The following is a 15,801-nucleotide window of genomic DNA, read 5'->3' on the forward strand; positions in this document are numbered from 1 at the left end:
ATCAAGTCGTCTTTGACGTTCTTCAGTATACATTACGCAGCCAATCCCGACTCCTTGCCAGGCCTCCATCAAGGCTACTGAAACATACACGCTGGACTAGATAGACTAATAGTACTCCTACATCTTCGTACTCAGTTTTCTGGGGTTGAAGTAGGATGTTGTGCCCACCCCCGGCCATTTACTATGCTGAGAAAGTGAGCTAAACCCTTTCTGGCGAGCCCCACCATTGCGTCTTCTCCCCGAGCTTGTCATCGAAGCGAGCAACAACCTACAGAAAGTCCTTTGGCCTGGATCTCAACTAGAGCTTGTGGTTACTCCGGAAGATAATCATTCGTAATGTCAATTGGGCGTGTCCTGGTCATTGCGGGGTCCGACAGCTCAGGCGGCGCGTATGCCACCCCGTCCCCTCATTGCCCCTCCAGATCGTCTGCTAATGCGCTTTCTCCGGGTTAGTGGTCTGGAGGCTGACCAGAGGGTTCTTACTGCGCATGGCTGCTATGGCCTAACAGCAACCACTGGCTTGACGGCGCAGAATACCCTCGGAGTGCAAGACATCTTCGTGGTTCCCGCCGAGTTCGTCCAGAAGCAAATCAAGGCCAGTCTAGATGATGTTGGCGCCGACGTTGTCAAGCTCGGTATGGCCCAATGATTTCTTTCTTTGATTATACTATGGCTGTCATTTGTCCATGGGTACTGATCTCCTGAAGGAATGCTGTCGTCCGCAGAGACTATTGACATCATCGCGGAAACGCTCACATCGTATCAAATCCCTTCTGTGGTCTTGGACCCGGTACTTTACCAAGCCTTTCTATTCTATATGAGTTGATCTGACTCATTAGGACACAGGTGATGCTTTCGACCAGCGGCTCGCAGTTACTACCTGAAGCTGCCGTACAGGGTCTCCGTACAAAATTACTGCCTCTGACAACTGTGCTCACCCCCAACATTCCAGAGGCACAGCTTCTTCTGAAAGATGCTGGACATGGCTCTGCCGATCCGGAGGACCTGCAAGGACTCATCAGTCTGGCAAAACAGGTTGCTGCTCTGGGTCCTAAAGCTGTCCTGCTAAAAGGCGGCCACTTGCCACTCACGAAAGACCACAAAACCGCTAAAAGCTCAGAAGATGCTTCGCGGGTTGTGGACGTTCTTTACGATGGAGAGGAAGTCACTCTATTCGAAACTGAGTACTTGGTTTCCAAGAACACGCACGGCACTGGTTGCTCTCTTGCGTCCGCCATAGCCGCGAATCTCGCGCTTGGAAAGGACCTGAAGAGAGCCGTGCGCAGTGGTGTCCGTTTTGTTGAAGCGGGGATCAAGACCAGTTTCGATATCGGAAAGGGAAGTGGTCCAATTAACCACTTTCATTCCGTGTACTCTCTGCCGTTTGCGCCGTATGCTTCCCTCTCGTCCAAGATGAATCGGTCGCTTGAACGCTAACCAATCTATAGAGGGCGATTCCTGGAGTACGTTCTAGATCGGCCCGACGTACAATCAGTGTGGAAGCGATTTACAGAGCATGAATTTGTCTCCGGCCTGGGCAGCGGTACGCTTCCCGTTGAACGCTTCAAGGAGTATCTGTCTCAGGACTATCTTTATCTCGTATTCCTCACTTTGTTCTCGTTTCATTCACGAACTAACCTTTCCTTTGTCAGATTCAATTCGCCCGGAGCAACGCGCTGGCATCCTACAAGGCCAAGGATATGGAATCAATAGCTGCAGTAGGTTGTTATCAAACTTGTTTCGGGGTTCGCTTGCGCTAATTACTTTGCGTTGCCAGTCAGCAAAAATCGTTCTTCATATCCAACAAGAAACCGCGCTGCACGTTGATTACTGTGCGTCTTTTGGCCTCTCCAAGGAAGAAATGGAGAAAATTCCAGAAACCACAGGTAGGTCACACATATCATGTCTCCGTGTTCGCAGTCAAGTTCTAACCGCTTGCTATCAGCCTGCACCGCGTACAGCAGATACATCCTCGACGTAGGCCAATCGGAAGACTGGCTTGCGCTACAAGTAGCCCTGACTCCTTGCCTAATCGGATATGGGGCTATTGCGCAGAGGCTACACGCGGAGGAAAAGACTCTCCGGGAGGGCAACCGATATTGGAAGTGGATAGAGAACTACGTTGCGGAGGATTACACGGAGGCTGTCCGTCTAGGCTCCGGTAAGGAACACAAGCTCCCTCATTGTGGAACGCGTGAATTACTGCTCGGCGTACAACTAACGGTTCTTCAGAGCTGCTTGAAGGACATATGAGAAAGGTCTCGCCGTCCCGGATGGAAGAGTTGGTCAAGATCTTCGTCAGAGCCACCGAGTTGGAGATCGGATTTTGGGACATGGGACTCGGCGATGGGCGCGACTAATGTCGTTAACAAAGACATGCAATGCTTGTATATAGATGGGTATACTTCTAAAAGTCTCTGGGCTCTACCATGGCTTTTTGTCTGGATACAAATGAATGGGCGCTATTACAGGACCTCACATTGTCGTCCTGTTACTAAGAACATAAGCCCAATAAACTTAGGGAGCCCAAGTCCTCTGAAACGCCTGTTCAATGAAGATCCCTGGGTTTACTATTCTTGCAACTCTGGTTGATTCATCTTTGTCCGGGCGAGCGCCACTGGCCACTGAGCGTGCTTACATAACAGCGGCGGTGTCGAGATTTTCTAATTTTCTCCTGCGCTAAACCCAATCGGGCCCAAACGTTGCCTCGCAGCGCCTTCCTAAGTTCCAGAGTCCTTCACTATTTTCCTTTTTCTTTTCCTCCTCTTAATCCCCATCCTCACCTCTATTTCACTTTCTCCCCTTGTCTTCTTCTTACTCCAAGTTCTGTTTCTATCACATCTGTGTTGCTTCTGATTCTCAGCTTGAGGATCTCAGTTTTATTCTCCGACAACGCAACACAACTCCCTTTTTCTCATCATGTCTTCCTACGGCGGCGGCGGTGGCTACCAGCGCGATTCTTATCGGTAGGTTGATCGCTATCTCTATCGCAAATCATCGAAAATGGAGCCTTGCTGGACTGGTTCGTGATGCTGATGGGAAATGCTCTCGCTGGCCTTTCTCGCGTTTGCTCACTGTCAGCCCGGAGTTTTACTAAACCCGCCGGGCTTACGAACTCAGTCATCAACACTCACTTTTTCGATGAATGTTCCGCATCTTGATCACAAGCTAACATATTCTTTCAGCTCCGGCGGTGGCGGCGGCGGCGGCGGCTACTCCAACGGTTACTCTAACGGCCAGGGAGGTGGCTATGGTGGTCGCGGCGGCGGCTACAGCGGCGGTGGTGGTGGTTACGGCGGCGGCGGCTACAGCGGCGGCGGTGGTGGTTACGGCGGCGGCGGCTACGGACGAGGTGGTGGTGCCGGTGCCGGCGCTGGCGGTGACCGCATGGGAAACCTGGGTGCTGGCCTGAAGAAGCAGGACTGGGGTAAGTTGACTTGACGATCGATGTGCCTCAGCATGAGCTAACCTGATTGTAGATCTCGATTCTCTCCCCAAGTTCGAAAAGTCTTTCTACAAGGAACACCCCGATGTTACCGCCCGGTCTCAGCGTGAAGTGGACGAATTCCGCAAGAAGTGCGAGATGACTGTCCAGGGACGTGATGTCCCTCGCCCCGTCGAGACCTTCGACGAGGCTGGCTTCCCCCAATACGTTCTGAGCGAGGTCAAGGCACAGGGCTTCGAGAAGCCAACATCTATCCAGTCTCAGGGTTGGCCTATGGCCCTCTCCGGTCGCGACGTCGTCGGTATTGCCGAGACCGGTTCCGGAAAGACCCTGTCTTACTGTCTGCCTGCCATCGTTCACATCAACGCTCAGCCTCTCCTTGCTCCTGGAGATGGCCCTATTGTCCTCATCCTCGCCCCTACTCGTGAATTGGCCGTCCAGATCCAGGCCGAAATCAGCAAGTTCGGAAAGTCCTCTCGCATCAGGAACACATGTGTTTACGGTGGTGTTCCCAAGGGTCCTCAGATCCGCGATCTGTCCCGTGGTGTCGAGGTCTGCATTGCTACTCCCGGTCGTCTCATTGACATGCTCGAAGCTGGCCGTACCAACCTTCGCCGAGTCACTTACCTCGTTCTTGACGAGGCTGACCGCATGCTGGACATGGGTTTCGAGCCTCAGATTCGCAAGATCATCAGCCAGATTCGCCCTGACCGTCAGACCTGCATGTGGTCTGCCACCTGGCCCAAGGAAGTTCGCCAGCTTGCTAGCGATTTCCTCAACAACTACATTCAGGTCAACATTGGTTCAATGGACCTCTCCGCCAACCACCGTATCACCCAGATCGTCGAAGTCATTTCCGACTTTGAGAAGCGTGATCGTATGATCAAGCATCTTGAGAAGATCATGGAGAACCGTGGCAACAAGTGCCTCGTTTTCACTGGTACCAAGCGTATTGCCGACGAAATCACTCGCTTCCTCCGTCAGGACGGATGGCCAGCACTTTGTGAGTAAACCCAACGTGCAATTCATGAACAGGCTTGCTAACTTTTCTCAGCCATTCACGGTGACAAGCAGCAACAAGAAAGAGATTGGGTTCTGAACGAGTTCAAGACGGGCAAGAGCCCAATCATGGTGGCTACTGATGTGGCTTCTCGTGGTATCGGTATGATAAAATCGCGCCTCCCCCTCCCCTCCTCCCTTCTTCCCCTATGTCTTCCTTCTTGAAGCACCCCAGCCCTATTGAGGTCGTGCGGCAACGGCACAGTGCTCAGCTCTCTTTAAGTGCCCATGCTGGCAAACTTGACTCGTCCAGGCTTTGTCGGGTCTCTTGATTTGGTTCTCAAGCCAAGAGAACCTTGGACTCACAGTGCAGTTTAGCAGACACGTAGGATTCTTTTATTCTTCTGTTCTGATGCGCGTCTTTTTTCTGGACCTGCTTGGTCGAGAAGCGCAATGGCTTCTCTTCTAGCCTGTCAAGCTGCATTCCAAGGTTGCTCTAGGACCTCGATATCTGCCCGATATCTGCCAGCATACGGACTGACCCCTAACGGATCTTGTGATGAAAGTCCGTGGAAGAGAGTGATGCATCTAGTCTCACACGGCTGAAAGGGCTTCCATGCCACGCTGCTATCCTTCACTAATGCTCTGTTTGCTAACCTGAATCTGTCTGAAGATGTTCGCGACATTACTCATGTCCTGAATTATGACTACCCCAACAACTCAGAAGACTACGTTCACCGTATTGGTCGAACCGGTCGTGCGGGTGCCAAGGGTACTGCCATCACCTTCTTCACCACTGACAGTAAGTCTCGCCTCATGGTCATTACAATATGATGCTAACGATGTTTTACAGATGCTAAACAGGCTCGTGATCTGGTCACTATCCTCTCTGAGGCCAAGCAGCAGATCGACCCCCGTCTCGCCGAGATGGTCCGCTACAGCGGTGGCGGCGGCCACGGTGGTGGCTATGGCCGTTGGGGTGGTCGTGGTGGCGGTCGCGGTCGTGGTGGTCACTCCACTGCTTCCAACTCTGCGCCGCTCGGTAACAACCGTCGCTGGTAGACCCTTGATGCCCTCTGCAGTCATGAGCTTGTAACCCGACTTTCGACGGTAGACGATCGATCCTTTCTTACACTTTTTCGACTTGCGCATTCTCCGTTGTTCTTTGATATCTTTTCGTAACTCACTATGGGCGGCGTTGTTCATATTCATGATAGACTCGTTATGTGTTTACTCGAGTTTTACAGGTTCCGGATTGGGATGATAACCGTGGTCATTTCACGCACTTACACGGATACATGTTAATTCTTTTATTCTGTCGTTAAAAGTCCCTTCTTGGCTTGAACAAGATGGCTTCCGATAGGTAGCTCAGCTAATTCATCTAAGCATATAGTTTACTTGTGCCTAGTCTCGTAGCTTGGATCTTTTCAGCCACAACTACCGTATCATATGTCTAGCGGATGCATTAGGATGATTGTGGACACTTCGCGCGCTATTGACTTGAGGTGCCACAGATTTTCGAGGCACAAAAACTTATCAGATCTCGCGGAGTTCTAGAGGTGCAAGGTGTCTCCTTTTGTCTGCCCGTCCATGGGTCGAAATCGGCTTTACTAGGAGTTTCTATGGACGTCTGTCTGCTTGGTATTAATAGTCATCCCCTTAGCAGGGATATCCCAGTTCTCTTCTAATCCATCGAACTTCATGATCATCCTACTACACAAGTAATCTGATGAAACCCAATATATATCTCCGGGCAATTAATCACTCTACATACCTCCGTAGGGGACCCTCCATATTTCATCCAGTAACAGCCGCCACGCTTGCATCATATAAGCCAAATCACTTCAACCAAGCTGACAGCAGTTTCGACCATCCCATCCCAGGTATCGTATCCTACCCCCTCCACCCCATCAACGTCCTCTCCAACCCCTCCGCCAGAATCCCATGAACCGCACTCGTAACATGGCCCGAGTTATACCAGAAATACGTATCCAGCGGTGTCGGACACCCGTACTCCCCATACGCCGTCCCAATATCCGGCTGGTCGTATCCCGGGCAGAAATCCGTTGTGTTGAGGATCCCGTATTGTTGCGGGAAATCGAGGATGTGGGATAGGATGGCGTGTGCGTTGAAGACTAGGACGTTTGTTTCTGGGTTCTTTTCACGGAAGTGTAGGGCTTGCGTGGAGAGGGCGGAGTTGAATTGTTCTACCTGTGTGGCGGTTGGTGTTGGGGTTTCGTTGCGCAGGGCGCGTGCTTGGTTTGAGGGCGTGCGGTGTAATGGGGGGAGATTGAGGATGATGTAGTTCTTGTATCCTAGTGAGATCAGGGGTTGGAGAGAAGAGAACGTCCTTGACAATAGGGTGGTGTAGAAGTCTGGGAACGAAGCGATGGAGGTATTTGTTGCGCTGTCGTTGATGTCGTTTATCCCGATCCAGAGGGCTGTTAGGGTTGCGGAGGGGTCCACGATGGGGCTCCCCTTTGGCGAGGGCGAGGTCAGGACGTCGTGGGCGTAGGTCGTGAACTGTGTGATTTGGTTGACGAGGGAGATGGTGTAAGCGTGGTGGAGGGGGATGCTGGAGTACGTAGGTATGTCAGTTCTGGGACTATATGGTTCGGGCCGTTGCAGCTGGAGGAATGACAGGAGGATCATACATACAACTCAGCCGAAACGCCTGCCCCCGCGAACGCGAAATCCCACAGTTGCTTCGTGCATGAGATCGGGGATGTCAGGCCCTCTTTTAGGCCGCAGCCTGTCAGGAATTCGACCCAGTTGGGGCCGCCGGCTGATGTTCCTGTCTGCGCGTTGGTGTCTACTTTAGCAAGAGGTGCAGAAAAGAAGCGTTCAGGGGCGGATGAACCTGATTCTGCACAATCTTGTCCGTCAACAGCGTATGTGCATCGTATGCGTAGTTCAGCTGGTCGCCGATGAAGCTGTAGTTTGGGTATCCGTGGGTTCCTTGGACGTATGTATATGAGTCGCCGAAGGCGATTCTGCGAAGTATATATTGTTAGCGTAGCCGGATTGATGGGTATAAAGTTGTAGCTCAGCACATAGGGTCGCGGTGAGGGTCAGTACTGACAAATGCCGAGTTGAATCCCAGTCAAATCCGTGTCTACTTCGAGCCTCTGCATTGTGTCTAGATGGCAGGGCATTTGTTAAGGGAATGCCACTGGCGAGGGCTAGGGTAAATGCTGCGACGAGCATTGCTCAAGTTGATTGATATAGATTGATATCTTCAGGAAGGCTAAGCTATTGGGACTAGATGGTAGGGCTCCTTGGCCGTTCTAGGCTGCTGGCGTAGCCATATATACCTACTCGAGCTCATCTAACTCGAGTACAGGGCTCAACGGAGAATTTCCAGGACAGTTATGACGAGTAGCTTCCACGGAAGATAATTCTCCGTTGTCATTGACTGGCTGCAGCCATTACCCGAATGAGAGGAAGGAGATCGGCATTTTGCCTGATCAATCCAACTCATGATGGCTTTGGTGTATCCTGCTGTCAGCCGGTGGATTGTGGACGTCGATGTTGACTCGAGTCTTGAATCTGGAGTCTTTGTATGTAGACACCTCAGGCACAAAGGCACTTATTCGCCATCGTCGTCTTGACCGGATAGAGCGAACGTGAAACAAGTGAACCGGAAAAGCAGCGAGTCGAAGAGGCTGAGAGCGGGGAGCTCATCAAAGTGCAGCAGCAGTGGAGCAGACAAGAATTCAGCCGTACTTAAGCCGACGACGGAGCCCGAGAACCCATGGGTCCATCGTGTCGAGCACAGTCCAGCTTCAATCTGAGTAGCTCAGAGTCTCACCGATGAGACTCATGAGAGTCGCAATCAAAGTCCACGGAAAAGCCGCACCGCAGGCCGTAGCAGAGTGGGACGGGGCACGATTCCGGCCGAAGGAGGGAGGGGGGACTCGACTCCATTTTGTATCCCAAGTCGGCCTTGTGCAGCATCTGTATTTTTAAGGTTGACGGCGGCCCTTATCAAGGCAGGCAAAGACTGCGAGATGCTGAGTCTGACAGCAGCGTAACAAAGGCGTATGACAGGAAACCGACGCTAGTTTCGAGACAGTACGCCGCTATGCTGCGAGCGGTTAGCAGGAAATCTATCTGGCCCGTGGCTCGGGAAGAGCACGCTAGATGCTGGGCTAGCATGCTTAGGGGTTAGGCCCATGTGCTGTTAGCTTTCATAGTCGCGGCTGCTGATAAACTCACGAGGAAGCTGTGCTGTCGATGCGTGCAGGTGGTCGGGCAAAGCCACGGAGGCCGCAGCTAGAGCAGCCGTAGAATCTGCATGGAACGCGAGGGGAGACGTCCTAGAAGCAGCAGTACGGAGGAACTTGAAAGTCAAACGAGTCCTCCGCGGACATTTCCCGTCATTCTCCGTCACTCAACGCATGAATTCAATAGAGATAGAGCAGGCCCGGAGACAACTGACCCGACATGACTTCTGCCAGCTCCGTACCTGCCTAATTGGGGCGGAATCACTCGCAATCTCGAATCATGAGGTCTTGGCACTCTCGCTGTCGGGGACCGCTGGCCAATGAGCACCATCGCAATCACAGGCATCCTCCTGAGCAGCGCCGTACCTTGGGCAAGCGAGATTCAGAGTTTCGAGTATCAAATTTCTATTCGGAATCGATATATTGAGGTGACATTTGCGCCTGATGGCGTTTTCCACGACGGAGCTGTGCCGAGCCTCCGATATATGGCTTGATTTGAGTTTCGAGGCCGGGCCACCTGTTCGACCCATCAGCCCAGCATGAGGCATACGCTGTAACTCCGTAGACACGGAGTACACCGACGCAGCGTGGGCATGTCGGATAATAAAGGATACAGATTAGCTATGCGAAGCATCGCTACAATGGCAGGATTGTTTTCCTCTAGGACTCATTGGCTGGGATGTGATAGGGAAATATATATTTATAGACATCGATCCGAGAGTCAAAACAAGGTGCGCTCTAGAGACGTCAACAGCTGGCTAGGGGATACTAAGGCGCTCCGGTGCAGGCTACAGCCAACGACCGTCGCGCCCACGTGGATCATTTCCGGCACCAAATAGCTTATGCATAAACTATACGCCTACACGATGCAAAGTCGATATATCTGTTTGCTACCAAAAGGGGTCAAGCCTCAGAGAGCCGAGACAATGCACTGCAGGTTTGTCATACATATGATGAGGGGAGGATGGTTACCAGCATGATCACCTAACCCCTTTATGCAGGGGTTAGGAACTTCCACTCGTGAGTCGTTCAGCGAGGCCTCATGTCTCGAGAATTTCGGGCAGCTTCCGACTCCCGAGACAGATTGACGGCGGCTGCGAAAATACGGAGAAGGTCCTTCCGCCAGGCGGCCAGGTTGCAATTCAACCATATCTCTGCAATTTGGTATTATTTTTTGATCGGGTTTCTTTCTTCCACTCAGAAGCCCAGCAGGGAACTCTCACCGATATCCAAAGAGTGGGGATGCGCGGGGTACGGCCAATCACCGAGCATATCAAACCACGCAGCTGAATTGTCCTTTCACTTTCAGCGCCGGGCCGGGGCCCAGAGGGACCTTCTGCGCTGGAGAGTAGGAAATTGCAAATATCCGGATTGCAACTTGCAGTATGGATATGGGCCTCGACCTTGACCGTCACCGTAAGCCGGTATGGTGTCTTTCGCAGTCGCCGCGGAATCTGTCACAAGTACGGAGTGCCCCTACGCGGCAGTGGGCACTGGCCGGTCGAAAATACATACTGCCAGCAGCCGTCGAAATTGAACCAAAAGAGGCTCAAGAAATGATAGATGTCCGTGCTTCATACTTCGTTGCTTGCTGGTCGCCAATCACTGGAGACGATCCTATCAATAGGTAGCATAAAAAGAGCTCGCATCGAGTGAGCGGCAGCCGGCCAGAGAGCTGATGCGATTGCGACCTTTCGATGCCCTTAGCTTTATCAGGACTCAGGAGTTGCAGTGGAGTGGTACTTTGGACAAAGACAGTCAACAACAACTCAGAGTGCTGACTGTTTCCATATTTGTTCCCCGACCTCACTTTTTGCATCCTCGTCTTCCAAGTTCCGACTTCCAAGCTTCAGTACCGACGGAACTCCACAAACCCCGCTCTTTCAAATTCCCTTGTCGGGTTGTCATGCAATGATGGGGAACTTCCAGCTGGAGCCTCTCACAAGAGTCACAAGTGCAACTCGGGTCGCACCTCTGATTGACCTCGAGAAACAAAGGTTCGGTCTTAAGTCGCCTCAACTCCATCGGTCACTGACGACTTACTTGTCTGTGATCAGAGCATCAGTTTTATACGGACTCAGGAGGCAGACTGCGACCGATATTACTAACTGTAATGGGCAATACCCAAAGTTAATTTGTCAAATGGCCCCATTATCTCGTGCTACGATTGGTTGAGGGCATTTTAATTCTCCACTGCAGCGTTCCTGACTTGTGCGAAACGAGCATAGCAGGACTCCGGTGTCGGGCGCCCGTTTATCACGACTTCACGTTGTCTTCAGCTTCAATATCCAGATGCCAGACATCGAAAGGCAGGGACGATGCTCAGGACGAGAGTGAGATCCAAGCTCTGATTTGAAGGGTGTTGAGATCTCCACCGTCGCAGCCATCCCCGCCCCATTGGCAATTAAGCCTCGAGCAACAGGTGACCATTGCAGGACCTCCTTTTCCACCAACCCCATCAGCATGACCGGCATTAGCCGCCTCCGGTGCTTGCCTATCAGTGCTTTTGTTGCTGAATAGTTTTCATAATCAGTTGATATCACCGCTTCTATTACGTAGTATGATTATCACTGCCCGTTGCCCGATGTTCACCATCAATACCTGTTGAGAACGAAGAGTTTGTAGATCTGCAGTCAAGCGAAACTGTGTCTGTTGATAGTGATATATCATATCTGTCAGCCTCACCACGGTCTAACCCCGACCTGCGCTACAGCCCCTTTTCGCCTAGCCCGGCACTATCTCGCTTGCTCCCTTGGTGTACCGTTCCAGCCGTTTCTCGGGCACGCCATCCATAGTCTATCGCCTAGGCCATGTTTTAACCTGCCAGCCCACACTGTCGACCAACGAGGTTGCGCTGGAATCGCGCTAGGTTCACGACCGACTCGCAACCGACGCGCGCAGCGTCCAGCCCAAATCGCGGGTAGGCTAGGTAGCCCATCCAAGCTCTAAATCCCTACCACAGTTGTCTATCAACCTACTCTTGACCTCATGTCTTGGTATGCGCCCTGGTTGGATTCGCAATCACCACCAGGAGCCCAGGAACAGGGTTGCATAAGTATGACTCGCTCCTTGCCACCTACTCCTGAGTGCTTTTCGCATAATATAATAATAATCCCAGAAGGAAAGCTTAGCCGGGTCAGGTTGGCTCTCTCATGAGAGTGAGGGGAGAAGTGTGGGCCAGCACGGGGCCGTCGCCAGAAAGCGACAACGCTCCGCCCGGCGGGCCAATCAGCGCCACGTCCCCGCTGTGACAATACCGTACACAGCCCCCCTTTCCCGTAATACGGTCCTTACCTCTGGCTTTTCCCTTCATTTTTTCTCTTCTCTCCATAAATCCTTTTGCCTCCAACTCCTTTAGGCCCACGCCCTGCTCCACCAACTCGGATCCCACGAGGTGCTCTGCCTGCCCTCTGCCTGCGCTGCGCGAGTCCTCAAGATCAGAACGAGGGCGCGGAAGCTTTAAGACGCGCCTTTCCTGCTCCAGCCTGGTCCTGCCGGGTCGAGTCAAACCATCTTCGCTCCGGTCGCTTTTAGGGTGATTTTGTGCAACCGCTACTCCCACAACTCGCCACTGAGATCGAGGCCTTGACTCCTGCGCTATCACTCTTTCGAACTGTGGATTCTACTCTATTATTTTAGCCCCCCTTCTCGTATAGTTGTGACGGGCTTCGGCTTCCACTTTTTTTGCTTCCTTTTTCTCTTCGCGCCCTGCTTGGCTCTATCGCCAGTCCAGTCCAGTCCACAGCCCAAGCTCTTCCCCCCTCTTCTTCCCGCTGGCCCTCGTGCTGCTGTGCTCTCCGCCACCTGCAAGCGCCAGGCTCCGTCACCCTAGACTCGCGAACTAAGCGATTAAGCATCGCGATCCAGCTGCACCTCCCGACTCGACTGCGACAACTCGCATACTTCCACAGCTTGTGGTAATTTTTAATCACTGTGTTGGAGTGTGGGAAAGATTCGTTCGCGACCATAATTACGCGTCGATCCTTCCTTTATTTTCTTTCCTCTTCCTTATCCATCAACCACCCCCGGCATCAACGTGCAGCTTGTTGATTGTTCACCACCTCCTCACCCACACTAAAGTACGTGCCAACAAGAGGGGATCTCCAAGCCTTCCTCGACACGGGATCACACTAGGATCTTGCCCCAATCCAATCCTCTTGTTCCCCCCATACCTACTATTTCTCGCTCCGGCATTTCCCTGTCACTTTCTTTTCTTCCGTCCACAAGCTCATTGTGTCCTTCGACGCGTGTTATCAACAGGCACGCGAGAGACTATTAGCTTGGAGGATCGTCAGGGATATTTCTTCCCGGTAGCGACCACCTTTTCTGTATTATATGGACAACAGGCCTGCTTCCGAGTACGCGCAGTCAGGTTCGCTCTCACCGTATCCAACGTCTACCGCGACGCATTCTGAATTCACAGCCGCAGACCAGGCATCTGCTGCTGCCCCTGCTCAATACACTCCTCAGCCCGAGTCTCGCCCAAACCCTCAGTATACGCCGCAACCTGAGGTTCGACCCGGCACTTCCTCCAACACGCCTCAGTCCGACTACAACCTCAACCAGCCTCCTCCCGCCGCGCGCTCGCCCGCATATCCTGAGTACCTGGCCCGCCCGCCTCAATACCACCACGCGCCCAACTCTCAACCCGGAGGTGCGCCAGGTATGGCTCAAGCCACAAGTCCGTCCATGAACACCCTGAACGATGGGCACCAAAATGGCCATCGCAATCAGTCGAACGTGAAGTCTGACGGAGACGTTCCTATAGATCCCTCGATTGCGGCCTCAAGCCCAACCTATCCTCCTCCTTACTCGCCTTTCAACCCTCAAGGCCAGGAAATGGCCGCCGCTCATTATCAGGGCCACCCGCCCCCTCCGCCTCCACAGATGTATGCGCGTCCAGAATGGTCGCATGGCTATCCGCAACATCAACACGCTCTTCCGGGACCTTACAGCTCCCCTGCCACAACGGTTGGTCCCGCCTCCCCTGCTGCCACCGCAGGGCCGCGCCCTGGCCAGGTATGTTCTTGATGATTCTGGCATCTGTTTCCAAAGGCTGCGCAATTGGTTTGATTGTTGTCTTGGGACGCTCCCCGATGTCGGAGCTGCGGTCGGGCTACCTCCCAGGACGTGGAAATGCGGGCGCATTCTTTCATCATCATTTCCCTTACTTGTGTTCTAGTTGCTGACACGGGACATTCCAGGTTTACTCGTTTGTTCCGATTCCCGGTGCTCAACAGCATAAGCGACCTCGCCGTCGTTATGAGGAGATTGAGCGTATGTACAAGTGTGGATGGAATGGCTGCGAGAAGGCATACGGCACACTCAACCATTTGAACGCCCACGTTACCATGCAGTCTCATGGCCAAAAGCGAACTCCAGAAGGTGAGCAGTCTTCAATTTGTTTTTTTGTTTGCTTGCAGCTGTGATAGTTTGGTTAGTGCGGGCTGCCGCACGCGCTAGTCGGGTTACACAGCCTTAGCGTTGCGGATCGCAGTAGCGTGCCAACTTTCCGAGCGTCCGGTGATAAGCCTGCATCTCAGGTTCAAGTGCTGACTGGTCATCAGAATTCAAGGAAATCCGCAAGGAGTGGAAGCAGCGGAAGAAGGAGGAGGAAGCCCAACGCAAGGTTGCTGAAGAGCGCGAGCGTGCCGCCGCCGCCGCCGCTGTTCAAAGCCAGATGGACGCCTCTGGCCAGCCGGATCTTTCACAGGGCGGCCAGCCTCCTCAGTACCCTGGCGGTGTCCGACCTCAACTACCCCCGATCGGATACCAGCCTGCTGATGGCCAGGCTCCTGGTCAATACGGCGCTGGTGCTGGTGGCATGCCCTACCAGGGTAACGGGCAAGTGGGATACCCTCCGAACTACCCGCACTCGCCTTACGGGCAGAGCGGTCAAGTCTATCAGCAACGTAAGTAGCCAGTCCTCCTGTCTTTGCGTTTTCAGGACCAGGCCATGAGCATGGAAAGAGGGAGGACAGCCGCCAGACAACGCCACCATCACGAGGAAGGTCCTTGCGCCGATTGCTATGGGGTATGTAGCTGATCGATGATGGCATCGCAGAAAACCAATCGACCAGCTACCCGCAATAGATGTCCCAATACCCTTTTTCTAGGCTTCATGTTCTAATACCAATACCCCACTAATCCCCCGTCGTCGTCTCCGAGTCTAATTTCTTGAGATCTTGCGCACATGATACCATTTCTGGCCTTGGTTTGCTCCAGTCAAAAACGGCCTTTACTTGTCTCTGTCACCTTTATGTTTCCCTTTTTTTCTCTATCATTTTATGTCTCTTCATGTCGAACTAGATGGTCGGACGAGAAAGAAAAGAAAGTTTCGAGTCGGGACTTGTTTTTTACGCCATCTGCAGATGCTTGGTTCTGCAACTGCGATTTGGGATGTCTGGCGGGGCACTTTGCATTGTCTCTGGTGTCTTTCATCACCTGTGAACTACCTATCTTGTTCCCTCTACTTCTATGACCTGTGCCCCTCATGTGCAATAACCTCTCCGTTTCTGTGTTGTTTCAAGGCTACGCTCCAATGCCGGAGCCTTTTGTGGAATCTCCATTCAATTATCCTCTCATACTCTATCCTTGGGCTTCTTCTAGCCATCTGCTAAAATAGGTACGGTCTGCCGAGCTGAATCAACACATCGAGGTTTCTCCGCGTTTGTTTGCTCTCAACCCTCCAGTTCCAGTTCCTGCAGTTCCTGCATTAGCAGCAGAACTATAGCCCGTTAATGCACGGCGGCTGCTATCTCCAAACTGCCGCTACTCCTATCTGGATCATCTCCGATTCGACTGAGAAAATGACAGATCACCAGCATTAGTGGTGTGACTCGAGACCAAACTAGAGTGTGTCGACTATCGCTCTAGTGGTACTACATTGAACTTGGTCTTACGTACAGGAAAAATTGTACGTGCTAATGCACTATGCATATATGTATGTATCTCTCCGTATGTGATCTGTCTGTACTTTGTATGTATGCTTGGGCCGCCCGCAGCAACGCTAGTCAGACGCCTTACTAGTCAATACATGGCCGTGCAGCCTTCTTCCAATTTTTCCGGGGGTGGCCAAACTCATCCGTCCATCGGCCAAACTTAACCGCAGCCCTATCTAGATACCCTCCG

The 15,801-nt window shown here is 52.5% G+C and overlaps 4 protein-coding genes across 4 annotated transcripts; 3 read left to right on the plus strand and 1 right to left on the minus strand.

Moving 5' to 3' along the window:
* Positions 1-336: 336 nt before the first annotated feature.
* DSM5745_02536 (putative thiamine biosynthesis protein (Thi-4)) lies at positions 337-2,360 on the plus strand (the record flags this gene model as incomplete). The annotated part of the gene is made up of 9 exons (XM_026744552.1): positions 337-389; positions 454-635; positions 708-790; positions 847-1,391; positions 1,449-1,599; positions 1,653-1,718; positions 1,778-1,886; positions 1,946-2,161; positions 2,233-2,360. 9 exons carry the CDS (start codon positions 337-339, stop codon positions 2,358-2,360), a joined length of 1,533 nt encoding a protein of 510 aa, XP_026607715.1.
* Positions 2,361-2,919: 559 nt separating this feature from the next.
* DSM5745_02537 (DEAD-box ATP-dependent RNA helicase DBP2) lies at positions 2,920-5,506 on the plus strand (the record flags this gene model as incomplete). The annotated part of the gene is made up of 6 exons (XM_026744553.1): positions 2,920-2,966; positions 3,186-3,427; positions 3,480-4,448; positions 4,500-4,607; positions 5,118-5,246; positions 5,298-5,506. The coding sequence occupies 6 exons, from the start codon at positions 2,920-2,922 to the stop codon at positions 5,504-5,506; spliced, it is 1,704 nt and encodes a 567-aa protein (XP_026607716.1).
* Positions 5,507-6,337: 831 nt separating this feature from the next.
* On the minus strand, positions 6,338-7,578 carry DSM5745_02538 (SGNH/GDSL hydrolase family protein; the record flags this gene model as incomplete). Its single annotated transcript, XM_026744554.1, has 4 exons — positions 6,338-7,019; positions 7,103-7,242; positions 7,305-7,437; positions 7,523-7,578. The coding sequence occupies 4 exons, from the start codon at positions 7,576-7,578 to the stop codon at positions 6,338-6,340; spliced, it is 1,011 nt and encodes a 336-aa protein (XP_026607717.1).
* A 5,427-nt stretch (positions 7,579-13,005) lies between these two features.
* Positions 13,006-14,590, plus strand: DSM5745_02539 (putative C2H2 transcription factor (Con7); the record flags this gene model as incomplete). Its single annotated transcript, XM_026744555.1, has 3 exons — positions 13,006-13,689; positions 13,875-14,055; positions 14,238-14,590. The coding sequence occupies 3 exons, from the start codon at positions 13,006-13,008 to the stop codon at positions 14,588-14,590; spliced, it is 1,218 nt and encodes a 405-aa protein (XP_026607718.1).
* Positions 14,591-15,801: the final 1,211 nt, after the last annotated feature.

The sequence above is a fragment of the Aspergillus mulundensis genome, assembly GCF_003369625.1.
Source record: "Aspergillus mulundensis strain DSM 5745 chromosome Unknown scaffold_1, whole genome shotgun sequence".
In the NCBI taxonomy this organism is placed as follows: domain Eukaryota; kingdom Fungi; phylum Ascomycota; class Eurotiomycetes; order Eurotiales; family Aspergillaceae; genus Aspergillus; species Aspergillus mulundensis.